Here is a 24,348-nt window from a genome sequence, read left to right as displayed (position 1 = left end):
AAGTCTGTCTTTGCCTGGGCTGTGGCTACCACTGCCCTTCCAACCTTTTCAGGGAGGAAATCTACTTGGACAGGGGTTGTGACTGGCACAACCCCACTACCCTTTTGTGAAAGGCCTACCATTTTAGAATGGGTGTCTTGTTCAACTCCAGCCCAAGCTGAGAGTTCTAAGTCATTCCCCAGTAAGCAGTCCACGGGCAAGGTTGGAGACACTGCCACCCTTTTGGGGCCAGTGACACCTCCCCAGCTGAGACATACCTCTGCCATGGGATGACTGTTCTGTTTGCCATCAATGTTAGTTACCTGGTATGAGAAACCAGGCAAAAGCTGCTCAGAGGGAACTAGCCTATGGGCCACCATAGTGATGCTAGCTCCAGTGTCTCTGTAGGCCTCAGCTTTTCTACCATTGATGTAGGGCTCCTGTCTGTACCTACCCAAAGTGTTGGGACAGGCAGTGAAGTTGGCAAACCCCATGCCACCATCACAGACAAGAGTAGCTGCTGTAGGGGAATTGGCTAAGCCAGGATCCCCCTGTGTTCCCCAAGAAAACCCAACCAAATTTTGGGGGGCACTCCCACCACCTGGGGGATTACTGCTGACAGTAATAGGTGGTGTGACAGGAGTAGTTGGAGGAACAGTTTTGTTTTTAGCCCTTGGGCAACTGCTGTCAGTTTTCCAATGCCCAGGAGTTTTACACTCATGGCAGTAGGGCTTTTTAACTGTGGTAGAGGAGGGAGCTTGGGACCCACCACCCTGTGTGGAGTTTTGGGGCCCTGGGGAAGATTTCTCTTTTGTTTTATCCCCACCCTTCTCTTGAGGCTTGGTGGTATCTTTCTTTTGGTCACCACCCTGATTTTTAGGCCTAATCCTGGTCCTGACCCATTTATCTGCCCTCTTTCCCAATTCTTGGGGAGAGGTCAAATCTGAGTCTACCAGGTGTTGATGGAGAAGCTGGTTCTGACAATTACTAAGGATCTGCTCCCTCATAATCAAGTTGTACAATCCTGTATAGTCCTGCACCTTGCTGCCATTTAACCAACCTTCCAAAGCCTTAGTGGCACAATCCACAAAATCAGACCAGTCCTGTGTCTGTGTCTTCTGGGTGTCTCTGAACAACAACCTATATTGCTCAGTGGTTAAGCCAAACCCATCTATCAGAGCACTCTTCAGGACTTTGTAATTGTTTGCATCCTCATCACTGACTGTGAGGAGCTTGTCTCTACCTTTGTCAGAAAAGGAGAGCCACAAGATAGCTGCCCACTGACTCTGGGGAACCTGCTGTACTTTGTAGGCCCTCTCCAAAGCAGTCATCCATTTGTGGATGTCATCCCCATTCTGATATGGGGGGACTATCTTGCTTAGGTTTCTATGGTCATAAGACCTATCCCTATCTCTAGGAATGTTGCTGCCACCAGTGGGTTCTGACCCACACAATTTTTGCTCTCTAGCCAGAGCAAGCTTCTCCTTGGCAAGGGCAAGTTCTTCCCTCTGAATCCTCAGATTAGGTTCCCTCATTCTGGCTTCATGCTCCTTTCTCTCAGGTGAAGTCATTCCCCTGTGAGAGGAAGCATTAGAGATGCTAGAGACATGGGAGTGGGTGGATTCCCTTGAAGGGGATCTGTCCCTCCTGCTTCTCTGTGAAAGCCTACTTGTGGGTCTGCATGGGGGGACCCCATGCACACTCCCATGTAGGCTTAGGTTAGCCTGGCTAAGTCTTCCTACTTGGCCCTGGCTGTCTACCTCTTCCTCTGAAGTCCCATCTGACTCATCTGTGGTGGGTAGACCCTCCTCTGTGCCTAGGGCACCTGCCTGAGATGCCCTAAGAATGTCATACTCCTCTAGGAGTTGTCTTAACTGAAGGAGGGTAGGGTTTGCACCCTGTTTTATTCCTCTGGAGGTACACAAGTGTCTCATCTCCTGGAATGTTAAGGTATCATATCTAGAGGGGGTCTTTTGCAGACCTGATCCTCCTGAGAGAGCATCTACTTGATCTCCTCTCAGAGACATGATCTAGTGAGGGTGTGGTGTGTGCACCTACCTACACTAGTTGTATCTACTAAACCTCTCTAGTAGTTGTAGTCAGGGTGTGTTACTCCCTTCAACCTACAACTACAAAGTCCAGTAGGACTTAAGTATTATAATCTATGTTATATGTACCTAGACAATATCTGTGTGATCTTTCAATTTAGTATCTCAAGATTACAATGGTATTACAACAGCAAGCTCAGATCCCACCGCTGCCACCAATTTGAGAAGTTGGCCTGATGTATGATGTCACTAGTTATAGTGTACACCTTATATCAGTCCAAATACCCTTATGGTGATTGGTTGTAAAGTCAACCTTATAGACCAGCTATCCTAGTGGTAGCATGGACAAGAGCAGTCTTAGGCTAAACTCTGAATGGCATGTGAAGCCAGCTGTGATACCATATATAATCCCTTGAATACCAAATGAAAGGACACCACAACAGATATATATAAAATAAAGTGTATTTATTCTAAGCAAACCCTCAGCACTCTTTATGAGATTAGAGGTAAGTACAACACAGTCTTATTTATGCATACATTAAGTCACACAGGTAAGTAATACAGTTAGGCCCTAGGGGCCACGCAAACCATATACTAAGTATGTGGTATAAGAACCACTGTCACGGAAATAGAATAGGCCTAGGCCTAGGGAATCGCTGGGGCTACACTACACTAGCGTTAGTTAGGAAGTGGGAGGCCCACGGGATTCGTGTGCAGAGTGGAAACACTCACGCGTAATGCGTAAAAGTCAATAGCAATAGTACAGTTTGGAAAACGGTAGATTTAGGACACTTCCGGAGTAGCTAGGAAGTTGAGACTTGAAAACTAGACACTAGGATAGTCACTATCCTGATGAGCACCGGAGTACCCAAGTTACCTAGCCCACAGGCTGCGGGTGCATAGGGGTGAAGATGCGTCGTTTTCGTCGTCGACTCCTATGGATGCCTGAAGAAAGATGCTGACAGGCAGTCAGTGAAGAGTGTCCGGTGGATCCCAAGGCTGGGATCAAGAAGAGAAGAAACCTGCAAGCAGAAGGGACAGAGTCAAGGTCACTAGCCAGTGACCACGTGGAACCAGGAAGGAACCAGGCGATGTCGTGAAGATTGCAGGTGAAGGTGAAGCTTGTCGCTGCAGCCAGGACGACCAGGAAGCGTCGAGGACGACCAGGACCAGGAGGCGAGCTGTCCCACGAAGGCTCTTGCTGTCGGCGGCGTCGAAGTTGGACTAGGACTCACCAAGCCTTGGCAAGCGGAACCCACGAAGGACGAAGGACTTGCTTCTGGTGCAGACCAGGAAGGTCTGGGGTGCTTCTTCTTTGCAGAGAAGCGGGAGCCAGTCTGGAGGAGCCAAACCAGCGCAGAAGATTTCAGGGAGCGTCGTCACAAAGGCCACTAGCCAGCGGGCAAGCAACCGGACAGACGCAGCAAGCAGGAAAATGCTGAAGGGCCCCACGCAGGACTCGTGGAGTGTGGGGGGCTGATCTTCGGTGCAGATGGTGCTTGGGGTTGGGGCTTCTCAATCCCCGGTGCACAACTTTGAGGGTACCTCAGAAGCTGCGCTTTAAGTTACTAGCCACTTTTTCCAGGTAGCCGGTCCCACGTCGCTCGTCGCCTCCACGGGTCTCAGCTTTGCTGTGGATGTGGATCAGGGTCGGAGAAGTCTGGAAGTCAAGGCTCTGGTCGGGCTCTGCAGTCGGTTCCTCGTAGAACATGGGCAAAGCAAAGGGTAGTCTCTTGATGGTGCCTGTTTGCACAGGGTAGCCACTCCTTGGCTACAAGGGAGATTCTTCAGTCTTCTTCTTTCGTCGAATGTCGAAGGTCCAGAGTTTCTGTTCAGTTTTGCAGGTTCAGGATAATCTAAAGTCTTGAGGCCCAACTCCCACTCTTATACTAATCTGGGGGGCTGGGATACCTGCTAGGTCACGCCTTATGGGTGGGACCTGGGAGGGGGTGGTTACACCCACTTCCCTTTGTCCAGTTTCGCGCCAGAGCTGGGGCTGGAGTGCCCCAGTGCCGGTTTGAACTGGACTATGCAAGGAACACCTTGTGTGCCCCAGGCATGTCTCATTCCTTTCAGCCCACCCTGCCCCAATACACTAAAGGCTGTCTGGGGAGGTGCTAGCACCTCCCCAAGCAGGAAACCTATTGTCCAAGCCTCCCTTGCCAGGATCACTCCCAGCAGCAGGGGGTCAGACTCGTGTCTGTGGCAGCAGCATCCATTTTGTGATGCTGAGGCTTTGGTTAGAGTTAAACAGCAAAGTAGGATTTTAACATGTCTCTCCCTCTAGAAGGGAGGAATAATATCCTCATCACCAGAAATGGTATGGGGGTATTATTCCAAAGTGTTAGACACCTTACACGACATTATAAGGCACTTTAAGAGTATATGGTAGGCTATATCATAGAACAGCTATAAGGACATGGTTCCGAAAGCTGCAGACAGGCTCAGCTCATGCTAGAGCACCATCTCACATGTTACCAAGCACTCTGCCTCCAGGATTGTTAAGGCCTGCCATAGGAGTGACTGATAGGTACACATGTGTCTATATATAAGGGCAGATAGGGCAGATATAGGCATACTATATCTAAGCAAGGGGTGATTACACGACCTTGCCCCAGCTGAGTGATCAGCCAGTTGTGTCTGATTGGAAGGCCAGACCAGGGGTGGCATAATACATGCTGCAGCCCCTGGGAGGCCTAGGGTACACCTATGCCCTGGGTACCTAGGGTACACTGTACAGGGTCCAATAAGGTGATCCTTACCAATTGGTTATGTACCTAGGGTACATGGAGTCCATTTTAAAGAGAGAGCAGACAGCCTGAGACCCTGAATGGCAGGATCTCAGGCCAACTAAGTCAAAAAACCAGCTAGACACTAGGCAAAAAGTTGGGGGTAACCATAGTCAGATATCCACCTTCCTACAACTTCTTTTTACTGTGCCTCGACGTACCTGAATGCGAGGATTTGTTTTCCGACGAGCGGTGATGACTTCGGAGCAGACTGCTTGATCCGAGGAGCTTGCGGGACTGCTCCCGCCTAGCCTTTGAGGTCAAGGCCCGGCAGTCGGGTACGACTTGTCATCGTGGTCAAGGAACGAAGCCCATCCTGAGCAGAGGTGTCATGCCTCCTTCCCCAGGATGGGCTGGGTCCAAGAAGAGGAAGCTTCAAAGGCCTGCTGCCTTTGTGAGCTATCCCTGCCTTTTTCTGGCCCCAGCAACTGGCTCCCACTGGTTCTGCCACACACTTTGAGGATGACAATTGGTGGGAAAACTGAACCAGGAGGAGAGGTGTGCCCACCTTTGCCAACCCCACCCCTCATGTGGGGGAGGCGAGGTGAAGCACACATCGTAGTCCCCTTCATCTTGGAGATGAGGGGACCCAACCAATTAGGAACAGGCTCATGCCCCCCATCCCACTGGAGGGTGGCATAATAGGGGGTGAATTCGCCCGAAGGAAGGGACCCATTGGTCCCGACCTACACACCCCTCTAACTCCCTTAAATGTAGTATTTAGGGGTGACCCTGAACCTTGCCTCCTCAGATTTGAGGAAGAAAGAAGAAGGATCAAAGAGCTGTGCTGACCCAGAAAGAAGAGGACACCTACTGCCCTACCAGCCTGTCCCGACTCAGACCTGCCTACAGCAAAGAAACCAGCATGTCCACAGCCAGCAGTCCCCTAGAGCCCAAAGGAACTGCCCTGCACTCACCGTACAGACTCTGACTCCTGTGAGCACTGGATTTGCTCAACAAACACTCCAAGACCAGAACCCGGACCCAGGAGTCTCTGCGGTTCTGCACCACTCTTCACCTGAGGCCCATGGCCCGAGTGGCCCAACACTCCAAGGAGGTCTCCTCAGTGATCATGACCTGGGATCTGATGATCCCCATCCTCCCTCAAGCTTCAAAACTATGCCTGAAGCCTCAACCTGAAGGTTTCCTCGAACCGCGACCGGAGCTGGTAGGAAGACCCGACGCAAAAAACACTCCTGCACCCCAAGTCCCACGGCCTTTGGTGGCCCAACCAATGGTCTTCAGGAATCTCCCAAGAACCCAACTTAGCTCTCCAGCCCGTAGTCGCCTTCAGAAAGTCTCCTTGCCTGTTCCTAAAGCCTCTTTTCTGAACCGAAGATATCCATTGACCTCCAATGGGTCCTCAACGTCGTCTTGGCTCACTGCACCCAGCCGCCCCTGTGCCACTTGTGGTGCAGCTCCAGTGCTGTTTGTTGGCCCCTGCGGTGCTGATTTTAACCCCAGGAGCTTTTCTCCCACAGCCAAGTGGCCTGCACATGAGCAGTCCCTGATAAAAGGCCCTATTGGCTAACAGTGGGCCCCTGCAGTCTGCACCTGGCCACCCCAGTACTGCTGATGGAGCAACTTGAGGGCCATTGTAGACCTTGGGGAAGTTTGGTCCCAACCCCCCAAACTCCCACTCGTGAGTTGAGTACTTACCCGTGAAACCGTTAACCATTTTTCGCCCATAGAAACCAATGTTGTGTGTTTTTGTTACTAAAATGTTGTGTTGAACTGATGTTTAGTATAGAGAAAAGTAACTACACTGCAAATCCTAAAAAAGTTTTACTTACGGTGTATTGTGAGATCCCCGGCGTGGTATCTAGTTGATATCATCTAAAAGTAATCCAAAAGTATTCCAAAAGTAATTAGTGTGTAATTTAAACTGCTTTTTGAAGCAATACCAACCTGTAACGAGTGCAAATTCAACCACAACTGTAAATCTTGCATTTGAGAATATATTTCACCTATCTTTGCTAATTCCTCCTTGGTTCTAAAAATAAAACATAAGTATGTCTTTTTTGTATTTACCTAATGGGTCTGGATTCAGTCTCTAAGTGTGTGCCATCAGTCTTGATTGAGTGAATACAATAAATGCTTAACACACCCACTGGATAAGCCAAATTGCTCGTCCACACTACCACAAAGAGAGCTGTTAGTACTTACCTAATTTAGCCCCTACTATAACTCTGGGGACTCCCTGCACTCTGTACACATTGGGCCCGATTCACAGAACTAACTTAAGTCAAAATCCTAAACTTACTACCATTTTCGTATTCACAGAAGGCACTTACTCAATTTGGTATTCACAGAAGACACTTACTCACTTCGTTATTCACAGAAGTTAGGAGTCCTAACTTTAGGACTCCTAAATGCCTTCTGTGAATACCGAAAGTCTTAAAATTAGGATTTTTCTCAGTTTAGGAGTCCTAAAGTTAGGACTCCTAACTTTACTACTACTAAACTGAGAAAAATCTTAATTTTAGGGCTTTCGGTATTCACAGAAGGCATTTAGGAGTCCTAAAGTTAGGACTCCTAACTTCTGTGAATACCGAAATGAGTAAGTGCCTTCTGTGAATACCAAAATGAGTAAGTGCCTTCTGTGAATACCAAAATGATAGTAAGTTTAGAATTTTGTCTTAAATTAGTTCTGTGAATCGGGCCCTCTATACCTTACCTTGGTATAGTGTATAAAGAGCCAGCTTCCTACATACATACAATAATCAGGACATCACACAAAGATTGAAGACATTCCAAAGTGAGGTAACAGGTGTTGAAATTCCGCTCCCTGGAAAAGACTTATTTTCTAAACAGGCAATCCAGCATGAAGTACGGGTGCAACCGACTTTCCAGTTCTCCTGTTAGAGTGAATTGTAGAAAGATAAAATGAGCTTCAACTGTTCAACTTAAGCTGGGCCTCATGGGATAGCAAGTAGGCGGATCTTCCTGTTTACAATTCAGATTTATTTAGATACATTGGCCAGCTTGTTTGTGAATTCAGTCAAGATTGCTATGACAGGCAGCTTCTAGAATCCTGATACATCTTTTTTTTTAAGCCAAAAAGTTTGTTTCTTAAAGACAGGTTTTTTTACAAATCCATTTTCAAAAAATGAAAGCTTAGTGCATTAAAATTAGGCCTGGGCGAAGCACTACGCTACGCTCGCGTAGTTTGCGAAGTTCGCGCTACTTCGCGCTACGCGAACTGCACGTAGCACAGTGCGAACACGCGTAGCGTAGTGTTGCGTAGTGCTGCGGTCATTTTTTGCTTGCTCGCGGTCCTCAACGTCAAGTTGGCGACCGCGAGCAAGCAAAATGACATCCTGGCGAGACTTTTTCCTTGTTCGCGATCGCGAGCATGGAAAATAAACCTCCCGGCGAGATTCCCAACGCGAGAAGGTCAGGTTTCTCATTGCGAGGGGTCGCGTATGCTCGCGACCGCTCGCGATGAGAAACTACCAGTTCGCGTTGAGAAAGCTGCAGCTCGAGTAAAAATCTACTCGAGCAGCAGAAAACTACAGCTCGCACTGTGCAAGATGCCATTTTCAATGATTGCACAGTGCCGGTTGCTTGTCCGCACTGTGCAATCATTGAAAACAACATCTTGCACAGTGCGAACATGTTACTTCGCAGTTCGCGAAGTGCTACGCGTAGCTCGCGTAGTGCGAACTTCACTTTGCGTAGCTTCGCGAAGTGCTACTTCGCGAACTACGCCCACCCTTAATTAAAATGCTTTCGAGAATACCACTTTTGGGCAGAGATGATCTAATGTAATTTAATGTAATATAATTAATATCAACTAAAATCCGTTGAAAGTTCAAACAATAAGGGATAACTTGGGAGACCAAATGCAAATACTGAGTGCTAAAACATCAAGATTTTGAAAATTAATGAGTCTCCCTCTTAAATTGGGAATGCTCTCCTGTATATTTATTGATTCTCATTGCATACTTACAAATTCCAGCCGGCAAATGTTCTTTATTTTCTCTATGTCTGTTCCGATGGTGCAGCTCCTAGAACTAACACCTCATGTGTTTCTAAATACCTTTAAGTCTGACCCACACAAAATTTATCTTTAATTTAGCAGTTTTTAGGTCTCGACTCGAAGGCTGCGATTGCGCAGTCTCGATCCGAGATTTAATGACTTGGAAAAGAGGGGCTTGAACCCGCCCCTGTTCTCCATTGGCTGGCCTCTTGAATGCTGGCCAGCCATTGAAGAAGAGGTCCGTCATTCCGTTTAGGCCCCGTCCTTTTCGGATCGGGAGGCGTGTTTTTTTCAGAAAGTCTAATTATCTCCTACAGCCAATGGCTGGAGGAGAGAAAAGACAAACACGCCCCCGAATCCGAAAATGCCGCTGCCTTTCTCCTAGGCATTTCTTCTTGGGCTTGGAGAAAGGCGGTGGTGTCTTCCGGTGCCCTCGGCTTGTTTTTTTAAGTTAGAGAAAATGAAGTCATTTAAAAAATATTTTAAGATTATAGCACTTTTGGTGGCAGGATGGCGCCGGCTTGTGTCTCATTTATTAAGGAGAGAACGAACCACTGACCAACCACAACGTCAGCAGCAGAGAGCTATTAGCAGGCTCGACACCCAGCCCTCGTTTTCTAAACGCTGAATCAAATTAATCCAACAGGAACAGATGACCTGTGAGAATTCACCATGCCCAGCAGCAAAGTCAAAGCGGGGACTGGCAGAGGCAGACAAGCAGGGCTCTCGGCGTGCAGCGCGCAGCACAGAGACCAAGAGGGCTTCCCATTGTTTATTTCTTTCACAAGGCCCCCCACCTTTCTTCTCCCCGCCATCGCCCTGTCTCCTCCCACCTTCGCCTTTGTTGAACACTCCCACCTTCACCCTCCCACACACAGCTGCTGACCTAAAGGTGTTAGCCACTCGGCAGCGTCTATTTTCTCACATTAATCTATAGGAATCAATGGACATTTCATTAGAGTAATCAAGTGCGGATGCAGCCAGCATTTATGTTCGACCCCTCCCTCTAAACTGCTTCCACAGACTAATTGGCGCTCCAGCAGCAAAGTCAAAGCGGGGACTGGCAGAGGCAGACAAGCAGGGCTCTCGGCGTGCAGCGCGCAGCACAGAGACCAAGAGGGCTTCCCATTGTTTACTTCTTTCACAAGGCCCCCCACCTTTCTTCTCCCCGCTATCGCCCTGTCTCCTCCCACCTTCGCCTTTGTTGAACACTCCCACCTTCACCCTCCCACACACAGCTACTGACCTAAAGGTGTTAGCCACTCGGCAGAGTCTATTTTCTCACATTAATCTATAGGAATCAATGGACATTTCATTAGAGTAATCAAGTGCGGATGCAGCCAGCATTTATGTTCGCCCCCTCCCTCTAAACTGCTTCCACAGACTAATTGGCGCTCCAGCAAGGAGTGCGTTGATATTTTCCTTACAGATGAGTGTCAAAGCAGCTTTTTTAACTGCTGTCTGAAATACCTATCAACGAGTCTTCCTATAAAAGCTCTCACACCACTAAAGCGTCACATCTGAGATCTGTCGGTGTAACGAGATCTGAATCCGGGTTGGTGTGGTGGGGAACAATGACTTGTGTATTTTTAGTACTACGAGGTCTACCCTGTGGCAGAAAGCCCTGTGATTACATTATTTTAAACTAGCATTGCACAGTATGAGATTGGCTGCCACAAGTGTGCAGAAGATTTAGTTTCACGATTAAAAAAGCTCTTCTAAAATATACATTTTATTAATACACAAACTGCACCTAGTCCAAACATTTTTTTAACTGTCCATTATAAGCACACGTTGGTAACAACCTCAGCATACCTCTGAAAAAGAATTAAGCTTTGTAACCAACAAGCTTCAAAGGGCTCCACCACCGGCCCCCGAGCAGCCTTTACATTCGCAGATCAATCAGTCGCACATATTTACATTTCTTTCAGCAGGCACCCTAGCTAAAAGTCTTGTTTCTTGTTCAGGGTCGTACCTCTCTCGCGCCTTCATAACACCAGAGACTCCCCCCCCCCCACCCCTTTTCACTTCCAGCTGTTTAAGCTAACTGCCCCCGGGATCGTTGTCCTTTACAACAAGCATTTACAATGCAACGGTCTCGGCATTGTTAAAGTTAGAGCTATTGGAATTGCTCATGACATTATTTTTGTTTATGTTTTTAAAACATGTAAAGAAACGGCATTGTTATTTACAATGTCAATAGCTTAATCTGTGTGTGGGTGCAAATGCAATAGGTCTCGCATTGGAGAGTGATTAAGCTATTGACATTGTAAATAACAATGCCGTTTCTTTAAATGTTTTAAAAACAAAAACATAAACAAAAATAATGTCATGAGCAATGCCAATAGCTCTAACTTTACCAATGCCGAGACCATTGCATTGTAAATGCTTGTTTAGAATGCAATGGACAGCACAGTAATGCAAAAAAAAAAAATCATAACAATGCTGTAACAAACCTACCTGCACAGCAATTACTGATAATACTTCAACAGAAATCCGATTAAATTCATCAAAACATCCCCACGCTCCAGTTTGGGATAATCCTTTGTAAATATCACCACATGACTAAAATAAAAAGTAATGAAAGAAAGTCTTGAACACATAGTCGTATTATATTTCATAAAAAGGCTTTTACTTATAATTAGGGCTCCCGGTTTTATGGTATTTATTTTTTAAACATTTCCTCTTGTATTTATCCATATTTGGTTTGATAATAAATGGTGTCATAAAATGGCATATTTCCACATTTAACTGATAAACATGGACTCATACTTTGCTACCTGTTGCATTTTAGCAAATTAAACAACCAAATATAGCGAAACACTATACCCACAGGTAAATATCAGCATTATAATACAAATATATGTTAACATATGCCTGTATTTAGGGAAATCTCAACCTGTTTTTTTTTAACTTTCCATGTTGTCTATCTGCTCACCTATTGTCTTGGAAATCACTTAAGAGAGCATGGCGAGTCACCCTCAAGAAGCACAATTTTCTGTATTTTTCCCATTTTGAAAATAAATACAGACAGGAAACACATTGTTTTCTGTCTGTATTATTCTGTAAAAATCAGTACATACCGAAAACTGGGAGCTAGTTCTACGTTATGGGAATCTGCATTGAAGTCATAAATATTACATTGTCCAGCCAAGGTGCCAGCCTGGCACACTTTTACAAGAGATAATTAGAAAACAAATATCTTTAAATCAGGTGCCTGTCTGAAAGCTATTTTTTTTGTTTCAAAGAAGCCAGTTCCAATCAACAAAATTTCTTGAGTAAACCTTAGTGGCTGTTAACCACTCCAATGACACATTTAAAAGACAAACATTGGCAATGCTAATAAGTCCGGCTTGTGAATGAAATTCCTTTTGTGTCACTGATGGGTTTAAAAACTCAATAAGTCCACACACATGCACACAGTCACTTATCTTTGAACTGATGCATCCATTCATCCATCCACTGACTCATTCCTATATTCAGCCTCTGACACATTAACCACAAACCAGTGCCTAATTTGTAAAACAAATAGGTGCCAGTGCCCTTTTCGGGAGGCTACTGTAGCCTGCACCACCCATTGCCCCTGTCAGCACTGTCAATGACAGTACCAATAATACTACGGACCATTGCACTCATAAAAGTGTGACAATTCAGACTATTCCAGGTCACCCAAAGCTATAATAATGGTGCGACCAGCAGGTATTATTAATTTTAATATATATCAACTTATTTAAAACTGTTGTTCTCACCTCAAAATTAGACAGACAGCACCACCATGTGATGGACTGCCATTAGAGCTGGTGCTGTCAATAAAGAGCAAGTGCCGAGCACCAAAAACCACCGGCTCAAATGAAGCACTGCCACAAACTCAACAACATATGCAAGAATAATGAAGATAATACAAGCAGAAAAAAGAAAGAAGTCAGTTGTCTAAACATGGCAGACATATCCCTGCAATAATAAAACTACACATAGCAGCACATGTCCGTTTGGCAGAGGTTTTGCAAATCGCCTATCATCAATTAAAAGTTGCACCATGGCTGCCAAATTTAGAACCAAAGTTTTGGCTGTCTTGAAGGACAAGTTACTTACCTTTGGTAACGATATATCTGTGAGAAACATTAGTTAGTTAGATTCCTTACCTTAGAATATCCCCAGGCGTCAGGCTGGATCCGGAAAGATTTTTCGTCAGCAGTTCCCTTGCGCGTCGGTAGGCGTTGTCTGCGACACCGCGTCCGTCGTCGGCGTCGTGAGCGCCGGGATGACGTCGTCGGAGTACTTAGACGCCACCCTCATGCGATGACGTCAGTTCTGTACATAGCTTTCCGCGCCAGGAACGAAGAGCTATGCAAGAAACCGACACTGGTGCCATGAAACTAGGGCCCTGAAAGGGATGACCTTAACCCTTGGCAGTTCGGGCTGGACTGTTCCCATGAGGCACAGGGTCAAGACTGATCTGCATATGGCCATGTCTAAACTGGGGTGGTGTAGTGGGCAAAAGAACGATGGATTTAACCCAGATCTCTTGACTGGGGGAGAATGTCTGCATTGTCAGCATTCCATCCATCATTTGTTTGTTGTAACGCTTTTCGCCCTAAGTGGGATGGGTATTCCCAGACGTGGGATCCGTGCTCACTACGCCACTGGAGTTAAGCTATCCTGGCTGATGACGGCTGATAGCCAGAAACCGGTCCTAGGATGCTTGATTCCGGTCCAGGGAAGACATGGCTTGGCAGTTCGGGCTGGACTGTTCCCATGAGGCACAGGGTCAAGACTGATCTGCATATGGCCATGTCTAAACTGGGGTGGTGTAGTGGGCAAAAGAACGATGGATTTAACCCAGATCTCTTGACTGGGGGAGAATGTCTGCATTGTCAGCATTCCATCCATCATTTGTTTGTTGTAACGCTTTTCGCCCTAAGTGGGATGGGTATTCCCAGACGTGGGATCCGTGCTCACTACGCCACTGGAGTTAAGCTATCCTGGCTGATGACGGCTGATAGCCAGAAACCGGTCCTAGGATGCTTGATTCCGGTCCAGGGAAGACATGGCTTGGCAGTTCGGGCTGGACTGTTCCCATGAGGCACAGGGTCAAGACTGATCTGCATATGGCCATGTCTAAACTGGGGTGGTGTAGTGGGCAAAAGAACGATGGATTTAACCCAGATCTCTTGACTGGGGGAGAATGTCTGCATTGTCAGCATTCCATCCATCATTTGTTTGTTGTAACGCTTTTCGCCCTAAGTGGGATGGGTATTCCCAGACGTGGGATCCGTGCTCACTACGCCACTGGAGTTAAGCTATCCTGGCTGATGACGGCTGATAGCCAGAAACCGGTCCTAGGATGCTTGATTCCGGTCCAGGGAAGACATGGCTTGGCAGTTCGGGCTGGACTGTTCCCATGAGGCACAGGGTCAAGACTGATCTGCATATGGCCATGTCTAAACTGGGGTGGTGTAGTGGGCAAAAGAACGATGGATTTAACCCAGATCTCTTGACTGGGGGAGAATGTCTGCATTGTCAGCATTCCATCTATCATTTGTTTGTTGTAACGCTTTTCGCCCTAAGTGGGATGGGTATTCCCAGACGTGGGATCCGTGCTCACTACGCCACTGGAGTTAAGCTATCCTGGCTGATGACGGCTGATAGCCAGAAACCGGTCCTAGGATGCTTGATTCCGGTCCAGGGAAGACATGGCTTGGCAGTTCGGGCTGGACTGTTCCCATGAGGCACAGGGTCAAGACTGATCTGCATATGGCCATGTCTAAACTGGGGTGGTGTAGTGGGCAAAAGAACGATGGATTTAACCCAGATCTCTTGACTGGGGGAGAATGTCTGCATTGTCAGCATTCCATCCATCATTTGTTTGTTGTAACGCTTTTCGCCCTAAGTGGGATGGGTATTCCCAGACGTGGGATCCGTGCTCACTACGCCACTGGAGTTAAGCTATCCTGGCTGATGACGGCTGATAGCCAGAAACCGGTCCTAGGATGCTTGATTCCGGTCCAGGGAAGACATGGCTTGGCAGTTCGGGCTGGACTGTTCCCATGAGGCACAGGGTCAAGACTGATCTGCATATGGCCATGTCTAAACTGGGGTGGTGTAGTGGGCAAAAGAACGATGGATTTAACCCAGATCTCTTGACTGGGGGAGAATGTCTGCATTGTCAGCATTCCATCCATCATTTGTTTGTTGTAACGCTTTTCGCCCTAAGTGGGATGGGTATTCCCAGACGTGGGATCCGTGCTCACTACGCCACTGGAGTTAAGCTATCCTGGCTGATGACGGCTGATAGCCAGAAACCGGTCCTAGGATGCTTGATTCCGGTCCAGGGAAGACATGGCTTGGCAGTTCGGGCTGGACTGTTCCCATGAGGCACAGGGTCAAGACTGATCTGCATATGGCCATGTCTAAACTGGGGTGGTGTAGTGGGCAAAAGAACGATGGATTTAACCCAGATCTCTTGACTGGGGGAGAATGTCTGCATTGTCAGCATTCCATCCATCATTTGTTTGTTGTAACGCTTTTCGCCCTAAGTGGGATGGGTATTCCCAGACGTGGGATCCGTGCTCACTACGCCACTGGAGTTAAGCTATCCTGGCTGATGACGGCTGATAGCCAGAAACCGGTCCTAGGATGCTTGATTCCGGTCCAGGGAAGACATGGCTTGGCAGTTCGGGCTGGACTGTTCCCATGAGGCACAGGGTCAAGACTGATCTGCATATGGCCATGTCTAAACTGGGGTGGTGTAGTGGGCAAAAGAACGATGGATTTAACCCAGATCTCTTGACTGGGGGAGAATGTCTGCATTGTCAGCATTCCATCCATCATTTGTTTGTTGTAACGCTTTTCGCCCTAAGTGGGATGGGTATTCCCAGACGTGGGATCCGTGCTCACTACGCCACTGGAGTTAAGCTATCCTGGCTGATGACGGCTGATAGCCAGAAACCGGTCCTAGGATGCTTGATTCCGGTCCAGGGAAGACATGGCTTGGCAGTTCGGGCTGGACTGTTCCCATGAGGCACAGGGTCAAGACTGATCTGCATATGGCCATGTCTAAACTGGGGTGGTGTAGTGGGCAAAAGAACGATGGATTTAACCCAGATCTCTTGACTGGGGGAGAATGTCTGCATTGTCAGCATTCCATCCATCATTTGTTTGTTGTAACGCTTTTCGCCCTAAGTGGGATGGGTATTCCCAGACGTGGGATCCGTGCTCACTACGCCACTGGAGTTAAGCTATCCTGGCTGATGACGGCTGATAGCCAGAAACCGGTCCTAGGATGCTTGATTCCGGTCCAGGGAAGACATGGCTTGGCAGTTCGGGCTGGACTGTTCCCATGAGGCACAGGGTCAAGACTGATCTGCATATGGCCATGTCTAAACTGGGGTGGTGTAGTGGGCAAAAGAACGATGGATTTAACCCAGATCTCTTGACTGGGGGAGAATGTCTGCATTGTCAGCATTCCATCCATCATTTGTTTGTTGTAACGCTTTTCGCCCTAAGTGGGATGGGTATTCCCAGACGTGGGATCCGTGCTCACTACGCCACTGGAGTTAAGCTATCCTGGCTGATGACGGCTGATAGCCAGAAACCGGTCCTAGGATGCTTGATTCCGGTCCAGGGAAGACATGGCTTGGCAGTTCGGGCTGGACTGTTCCCATGAGGCACAGGGTCAAGACTGATCTGCATATGGCCATGTCTAAACTGGGGTGGTGTAGTGGGCAAAAGAACGATGGATTTAACCCAGATCTCTTGACTGGGGGAGAATGTCTGCATTGTCAGCATTCCATCCATCATTTGTTTGTTGTAACGCTTTTCGCCCTAAGTGGGATGGGTATTCCCAGACGTGGGATCCGTGCTCACTACGCCACTGGAGTTAAGCTATCCTGGCTGATGACGGCTGATAGCCAGAAACCGGTCCTAGGATGCTTGATTCCGGTCCAGGGAAGACATGGCTTGGCAGTTCGGGCTGGACTGTTCCCATGAGGCACAGGGTCAAGACTGATCTGCATATGGCCATGTCTAAACTGGGGTGGTGTAGTGGGCAAAAGAACGATGGATTTAACCCAGATCTCTTGACTGGGGGAGAATGTCTGCATTGTCAGCATTCCATCCATCATTTGTTTGTTGTAACGCTTTTCGCCCTAAGTGGGATGGGTATTCCCAGACGTGGGATCCGTGCTCACTACGCCACTGGAGTTAAGCTATCCTGGCTGATGACGGCTGATAGCCAGAAACCGGTCCTAGGATGCTTGATTCCGGTCCAGGGAAGACATGGCTTGGCAGTTCGGGCTGGACTGTTCCCATGAGGCACAGGGTCAAGACTGATCTGCATATGGCCATGTCTAAACTGGGGTGGTGTAGTGGGCAAAAGAACGATGGATTTAACCCAGATCTCTTGACTGGGGGAGAATGTCTGCATTGTCAGCATTCCATCCATCATTTGTTTGTTGTAACGCTTTTCGCCCTAAGTGGGATGGGTATTCCCAGACGTGGGATCCGTGCTCACTACGCCACTGGAGTTAAGCTATCCTGGCTGATGACGGCTGATAGCCAGAAACCGGTCCTAGGATGCTTGATTCCGGTCCAGGGAAGACATGGCTTGGCAGTTCGGGCTGGACTGTTCCCATGAGGCACAGGGTCAAGACTGATCTGCATATGGCCATGTCTAAACTGGGGTGGTGTAGTGGGCAAAAGAACGATGGATTTAACCCAGATCTCTTGACTGGGGGAGAATGTCTGCATTGTCAGCATTCCATCCATCATTTGTTTGTTGTAACGCTTTTCGCCCTAAGTGGGATGGGTATTCCCAGACGTGGGATCCGTGCTCACTACGCCACTGGAGTTAAGCTATCCTGGCTGATGACGGCTGATAGCCAGAAACCGGTCCTAGGATGCTTGATTCCGGTCCAGGGAAGACATGGCTTGGCAGTTCGGGCTGGACTGTTCCCATGAGGCACAGGGTCAAGACTGATCTGCATATGGCCATGTCTAAACTGGGGTGGTGTAGTGGGCAAAAGAACGATGGATTTAACCCAGATCTCTTGACTGGGGGAGAATGTCTGCATTGTCAGCATTCCATCCATCATTTGTTTGTTGTAACGCTTTTCGCCCTAAGTGGGATGGGTATTCCCAGACGTGGGATCCGTGCTCACTACGCCACTGGAGTTAAGCTATCCTGGCTGATGACGGCTGATAGCCAGAAACCGGTCCTAGGATGCTTGATTCCGGTCCAGGGAAGACATGGCTTGGCAGTTCGGGCTGGACTGTTCCCATGAGGCACAGGGTCAAGACTGATCTGCATATGGCCATGTCTAAACTGGGGTGGTGTAGTGGGCAAAAGAACGATGGATTTAACCCAGATCTCTTGACTGGGGGAGAATGTCTGCATTGTCAGCATTCCATCCATCATTTGTTTGTTGTAACGCTTTTCGCCCTAAGTGGGATGGGTATTCCCAGACGTGGGATCCGTGCTCACTACGCCACTGGAGTTAAGCTATCCTGGCTGATGACGGCTGATAGCCAGAAACCGGTCCTAGGATGCTTGATTCCGGTCCAGGGAAGACATGGCTTGGCAGTTCGGGCTGGACTGTTCCCATGAGGCACAGGGTCAAGACTGATCTGCATATGGCCATGTCTAAACTGGGGTGGTGTAGTGGGCAAAAGAACGATGGATTTAACCCAGATCTCTTGACTGGGGGAGAATGTCTGCATTGTCAGCATTCCATCCATCATTTGTTTGTTGTAACGCTTTTCGCCCTAAGTGGGATGGGTATTCCCAGACGTGGGATCCGTGCTCACTACGCCACTGGAGTTAAGCTATCCTGGCTGATGACGGCTGATAGCCAGAAACCGGTCCTAGGATGCTTGATTCCGGTCCAGGGAAGACATGGCTTGGCAGTTCGGGCTGGACTGTTCCCATGAGGCACAGGGTCAAGACTGATCTGCATATGGCCATGTCTAAACTGGGGTGGTGTAGTGGGCAAAAGAACGATGGATTTAACCCAGATCTCTTGACTGGGGGAGAATGTCTGCATTGTCAGCATTCCATCCATCATTTGTTTGTTGTAACGCTTTTCGCCCTAAGTGGGATGGGTATTCCCAGACGTGGGATCCGTGCTCACTACGCCACTGGAGTTAAGCTATCCTGGCTGATGACGGCTGATAGCCAGAAACCGGTCCTAGGATGCTTGATTCCGGTCCAGGGAAGACATGGCTTGGCAGTTCGGGCTGGACTGTTCCCATGAGGCACAGGGTCAAGACTGATCTGCATATGGCCATGTCTAAACTGGGGTGGTGTAGTGGGCAAAAGAACGATGGATTTAACCCAGATCTCTTGACTGGGGGAGAATGTCTGCATTGTCAGCATTCCATCCATCATTTGTTTGTTGTAACGCTTTTCGCCCTAAGTGGGATGGGTATTCCCAGACGTGGGATCCGTGCTCACTACGCCACTGGAGTTAAGCTATCCTGGCTGATGACGGCTGATAGCCAGAAACCGGTCCTAGGATGCTTGATTCCGGTCCAGGGAAGACATGGCTTGGCAGTTCGGGCTGGACTGTTCCCATGAGGCACAGGGTCAAGACTGATCTGCATATGGCCATGTCTAAACTGGGGTGGTGTAGTGGGCAAAAGAACGATGGATTTAACCCAGATCTCTTGACTGGGGGAGAATGTCTGCATTGTCAGCATTCCATCCATCATTTGTTTGTTGTAACGCTTTTCGCCCTAAGTGGGATGGGTATTCCCAGACGTGGGATCCGTGCTCACTACGCCACTGGAGTTAAGCTATCCTGGCTGATGACGGCTGATAGCCAGAAACCGGTCCTAGGATGCTTGATTCCGGTCCAGGGAAGACATGGCTTGGCAGTTCGGGCTGGACTGTTCCCATGAGGCACAGGGTCAAGACTGATCTGCATATGGCCATGTCTAAACTGGGGTGGTGTAGTGGGCAAAAGAACGATGGATTTAACCCAGATCTCTTGACTGGGGGAGAATGTCTGCATTGTCAGCATTCCATCCATCATTTGTTTGTTGTAACGCTTTTCGCCCTAAGTGGGATGGGTATTCCCAGACGTGGGATCCGTGCTCACTACGCCACTGGAGTTAAGCTATCCTGGCTGATGACGGCTGATAGCCAGAAACCGGTCCTAGGATGCTTGATTCCGGTCCAGGGAAGACATGGCTTGGCAGTTCGGGCTGGACTGTTCCCATGAGGCACAGGGTCAAGACTGATCTGCATATGGCCATGTCTAAACTGGGGTGGTGTAGTGGGCAAAAGAACGATGGATTTAACCCAGATCTCTTGACTGGGGGAGAATGTCTGCATTGTCAGCATTCCATCCATCATTTGTTTGTTGTAACGCTTTTCGCCCTAAGTGGGATGGGTATTCCCAGACGTGGGATCCGTGCTCACTACGCCACTGGAGTTAAGCTATCCTGGCTGATGACGGCTGATAGCCAGAAACCGGTCCTAGGATGCTTGATTCCGGTCCAGGGAAGACATGGCTTGGCAGTTCGGGCTGGACTGTTCCCATGAGGCACAGGGTCAAGACTGATCTGCATATGGCCATGTCTAAACTGGGGTGGTGTAGTGGGCAAAAGAACGATGGATTTAACCCAGATCTCTTGACTGGGGGAGAATGTCTGCATTGTCAGCATTCCATCCATCATTTGTTTGTTGTAACGCTTTTCGCCCTAAGTGGGATGGGTATTCCCAGACGTGGGATCCGTGCTCACTACGCCACTGGAGTTAAGCTATCCTGGCTGATGACGGCTGATAGCCAGAAACCGGTCCTAGGATGCTTGATTCCGGTCCAGGGAAGACATGGCTTGGCAGTTCGGGCTGGACTGTTCCCATGAGGCACAGGGTCAAGACTGATCTGCATATGGCCATGTCTAAACTGGGGTGGTGTAGTGGGCAAAAGAACGATGGATTTAACCCAGATCTCTTGACTGGGGGAGAATGTCTGCATTGTCAGCATTCCATCCATCATTTGTTTGTTGTAACGCTTTTCGCCCTAAGTGGGATGGGTATTCCCAGACGTGGGATCCGTGATCACTACGCCACTGGAGTTAAGCTATCCTGGCTGATGACGGCTGATAGCCAGAAACCGGTCCTAGGATGCTTGATTCCGGTCCAGGGAAGACATGGCTTGGCAGTTCGGGCTGGACTGTTCCCATGAGGCACAGGGTCAAGACTGATCTGCATATGGCCATGTCTAAACTGGGGTGGTGTAGTGGGCAAAAGAACGATGGATTTAACCCAGATCTCTTGACTGGGGGAGAATGTCTGCATTGTCAGCATTCCATCCATCATTTGTTTGTTGTAACGCTCACCTCAAAATTAGACAGACAGCACCACCATGTGATGGACTGCCATTAGAGCTGGTGCTGTCAATAAAGAGCAAGTGCCGAGCACCAAAAACCACCGGCTCAAATGAAGCACTGCCACAAACTCAACAACATATGCAAGAATAATGAAGATAATACAAGCAGAAAAAAGAAAGAAGTCAGTTGTCTAAACATGGCAGACATATCCCTGCAATAATAAAACTACACATAGCAGCACATGTCCGTTTGGCAGAGGTTTTGCAAATCGCCTATCATCAATTAAAAGTTGCACCATGGCTGCCAAATTTAGAACCAAAGTTTTGGCTGTCTTGAAGGACAAGTTACTTACCTTTGGTAACGATATATCTGTGAGAAACATTAGTTAGTTAGATTCCTTACCTTAGAATATCCCCAGGCGTCAGGCTGGATCCGGAAAGATTTTTCGTCAGCAGTTCCCTTGCGCGTCGGTAGGCGTTGTCTGCGACACCGCGTCCGTCGTCGGCGTCGTGAGCGCCGGGATGACGTCGTCGGAGTACTTAGACGCCACCCTCATGCGATGACGTCAGTTCTGTACATAGCTTTCCGCGCCAGGAACGAAGAGCTATGCAAGAAACCGACACTGGTGCCATGAAACTAGGGCCCTGAAAGGGATGACCTTAACCCTAGACATCAGTTCGTAGAACGGGGAGGATGGGTGGGGCGGTAAGGAATCTAACTAATTAATGTTTCTTACAGATATATTGTTACCGAAGGTAGAAGGAGAGTGCACGTTTCGGGTCCAGACGGTGGAGTCTCTCTTCCTCTTTCGAGGGATGCGGTGGCGGAAAGAAGGTGGGCAAAGTGATGGTTTGCCCGATGTGAAACGCAGTGACAACTTTGGGCAGCCTTTGAGGTGCACCATGCCACAAATGTGTTCCACCTGCAGGCGTATACCAACTTAGTGGAGGGACGCTTGGCTGCCCGAATTACATTACAAACTTCAGGAGGCAAGACAAAAGGAATCAACTGCCGCCGCTCAATCTCCACACAAGGAGGTGGAGACTAGACAGGTTCGGATGAATGACCGTCCCCTGCTGCTGCCACAGAAGAACCTCCCGAAGAGGCAGTCGGATCGGGGGATCGATGGTCACACTGAGTAGCTCGGGATACCATACTCTTTGAGGCCAGTCCGGAGCCACAAGGATGGCTTGTGCCCGGTCGTGCCTGATCTTCTTCAGCACTCTGGGCAATAGTGGTATAGGCGGAAAGGCGTACAACAGACCACAACTCCACAAGCGACGAAAAGCGTCGCCGAGCGAGCGCCGCCTTGGAAATTCCAAAAACGCAGAACTGCTGACACTGCACATTCTCTTTAGTGGCGAATAGATCTAACCAAGGCTCTCCCCACTGTTGAAAGAGACCTTGTGCCACGTCCGAGTGAAGACGCCATTCGTGATCCAGCACCTGTGTTTGAGTTTGTCCGCCCTGGTATTCAGTGAACCTGCCAGGTGTTGAACCACCAGGGAAATGCCCTGATGATCTAGCCATGTCCAGAGGCGCAGAGCCTCCTGACATAGGGTCCACGACCCCACCCCGCCCTGTTGGTTGCATTACCACATGGCGGTGGTGTGGTCTGCCCTCATCCTCCTGGACCTGTCAGCCGCATTCGACACGGTCTGCCACTGCACCCTAAAGACATGCCTCCAAGAAGCCGGAATCCAAGAGAAGGCCCTTGACTGGACCACGTCCTTCCTCTCCGGCAGAACCCAGAGCGTCCGCCTCGCACCTTTCCGGTCAGAAGCCACCTACATCATCTGCGGCGTCCCCCTGGGCTCATCCCTCAGCCCGACACTGTTCAACATCTACATGGCCCCCCTCGCACAAGTGGCCCACCACCACAACCTCAACATCATCTCATATGCCGACGACACCCAGCTCATCCTCTCCCTCACCAAGGACCCTCTCACCGCCAAAACCAACATTCACGAGGGCATGAAGGCCGTCGCCGACTGGATGAGGAGCAGCCGCCTGAAACTGAACTCGGACAAGACGGAGGTCCTCATCCTCGGACCCACCCCCTCAGCCTGGGACGACTCCTGGTGGCCGACCGCTCTAGGGACAGCACCGACACCAACCGACCACGCACGCAACCTAGGATTCATCCTCGACTCCTCCCTCTCCATGTCCAAGCAAGTCAACGCCATCTCCTCCTCTTGCTACAACACCCTACGCATGCTCCGCCGGATCTACAAATGGATCCCGACCGAAACAAGAAGAACAGTGACACAGGCCCTCGTCAGCAGCAGACTGGACTACGGCAATGCACTCTATGCAGGAATCCCAGCCAAACACCAACGGCGGCTACAACGCATCCAAAATGCCTCCGCCCGACTGATCGTCAATGCCCCCCGCCGCAGCCACATCACCCCCCTCCTGAGAGACCTGCACTGGCTCCCCATCGACAAGAGGATCACCTTCAAGCTCCTCAACCACGCACACAAAGCACTCCACAACGCCGGACCAGCCTACCTGAACAGCAGACTCAGCTTCTACACCCCCACCCGCCAGCTCCGCTCCGCCAGCCTCGCCCTCGCAGACATCCCCCGCATCCAACGAACGACCGCCGGCGGCAGATCCTTCTCCTACCTCGCCGCCAAAACCTGGAACACCCTCCCAACCCACCTACGACAGACCCAAGACCTACTCGCCTTCAGAAGACTCCTCAAGACCTGGCTCTTCGAGCAGTAGCGGCACCCCCCCACCCCTCAGCGCCTTGAGACCCTCACAGGTAAGTAGCGCGCTTTACAAGTTCTCCTGATTGATTGATTGATTGAACACCTGCAGTACTCTCCCCTTGACAGAGGGAAGGAATGCCTTCAGTGCAAGTCGGATCACCCATAGCTCAAGAAGGTTGATATCGAGCCGGGACTCTGCCGGAGACCAGAGGCCTCTGATCTCCGCCTCTCCCATGTGGCTGCCCCATCCCAGGAGGGACGCATCCATCACCACTGTGTACTCCGGTTGGGGAAGGGTGAGGGATCTGCCATTGACCCAATGCCGGTTTGTGAGCCACCACTGCAATTGTCGTGCAGTGCCCTCTGAGATCTGGACGGACTCAGACAGGTTCCCCTGATGCTGCGCTCACAAGAACTTCAGGTCCCACTGCAACTCCTGCATATGCCATCTGGCATGATCGACCAGGAGGATGCAGGAGGCCCCATGACTTGGGGGTCGT

At 49.2% G+C, this 24,348-nt stretch overlaps 1 protein-coding gene across 2 annotated transcripts in view; it reads right to left on the bottom strand.

The window, feature by feature from the left end:
• DNAH17 (dynein axonemal heavy chain 17) overlaps nucleotides 1-24,348 on the bottom strand; it is a 14,992,541-nt gene that overhangs the window by 8,876,415 nt on the left and 6,091,778 nt on the right. For both annotated transcript variants that reach the window (XM_085617470.1, XM_085617471.1), the window contains one exon: nucleotides 11,259-11,363. In XM_085617470.1, the coding sequence (XP_085473596.1) occupies nucleotides 11,259-11,363 (105 nt within the window). The remainder of the gene's footprint in view (nucleotides 1-11,258; nucleotides 11,364-24,348) is intronic.

The sequence above is a fragment of the Triturus cristatus genome, chromosome 7 (genome assembly GCF_964204655.1).
Source record: "Triturus cristatus chromosome 7, aTriCri1.1, whole genome shotgun sequence".
Classification (NCBI taxonomy): Eukaryota; Metazoa; Chordata; class Amphibia; order Caudata; family Salamandridae; genus Triturus; species Triturus cristatus.
The sequence above is the reverse complement of the archived record's forward strand: the minus strand, read 5'-3'. Positions and strand labels throughout refer to the sequence as shown.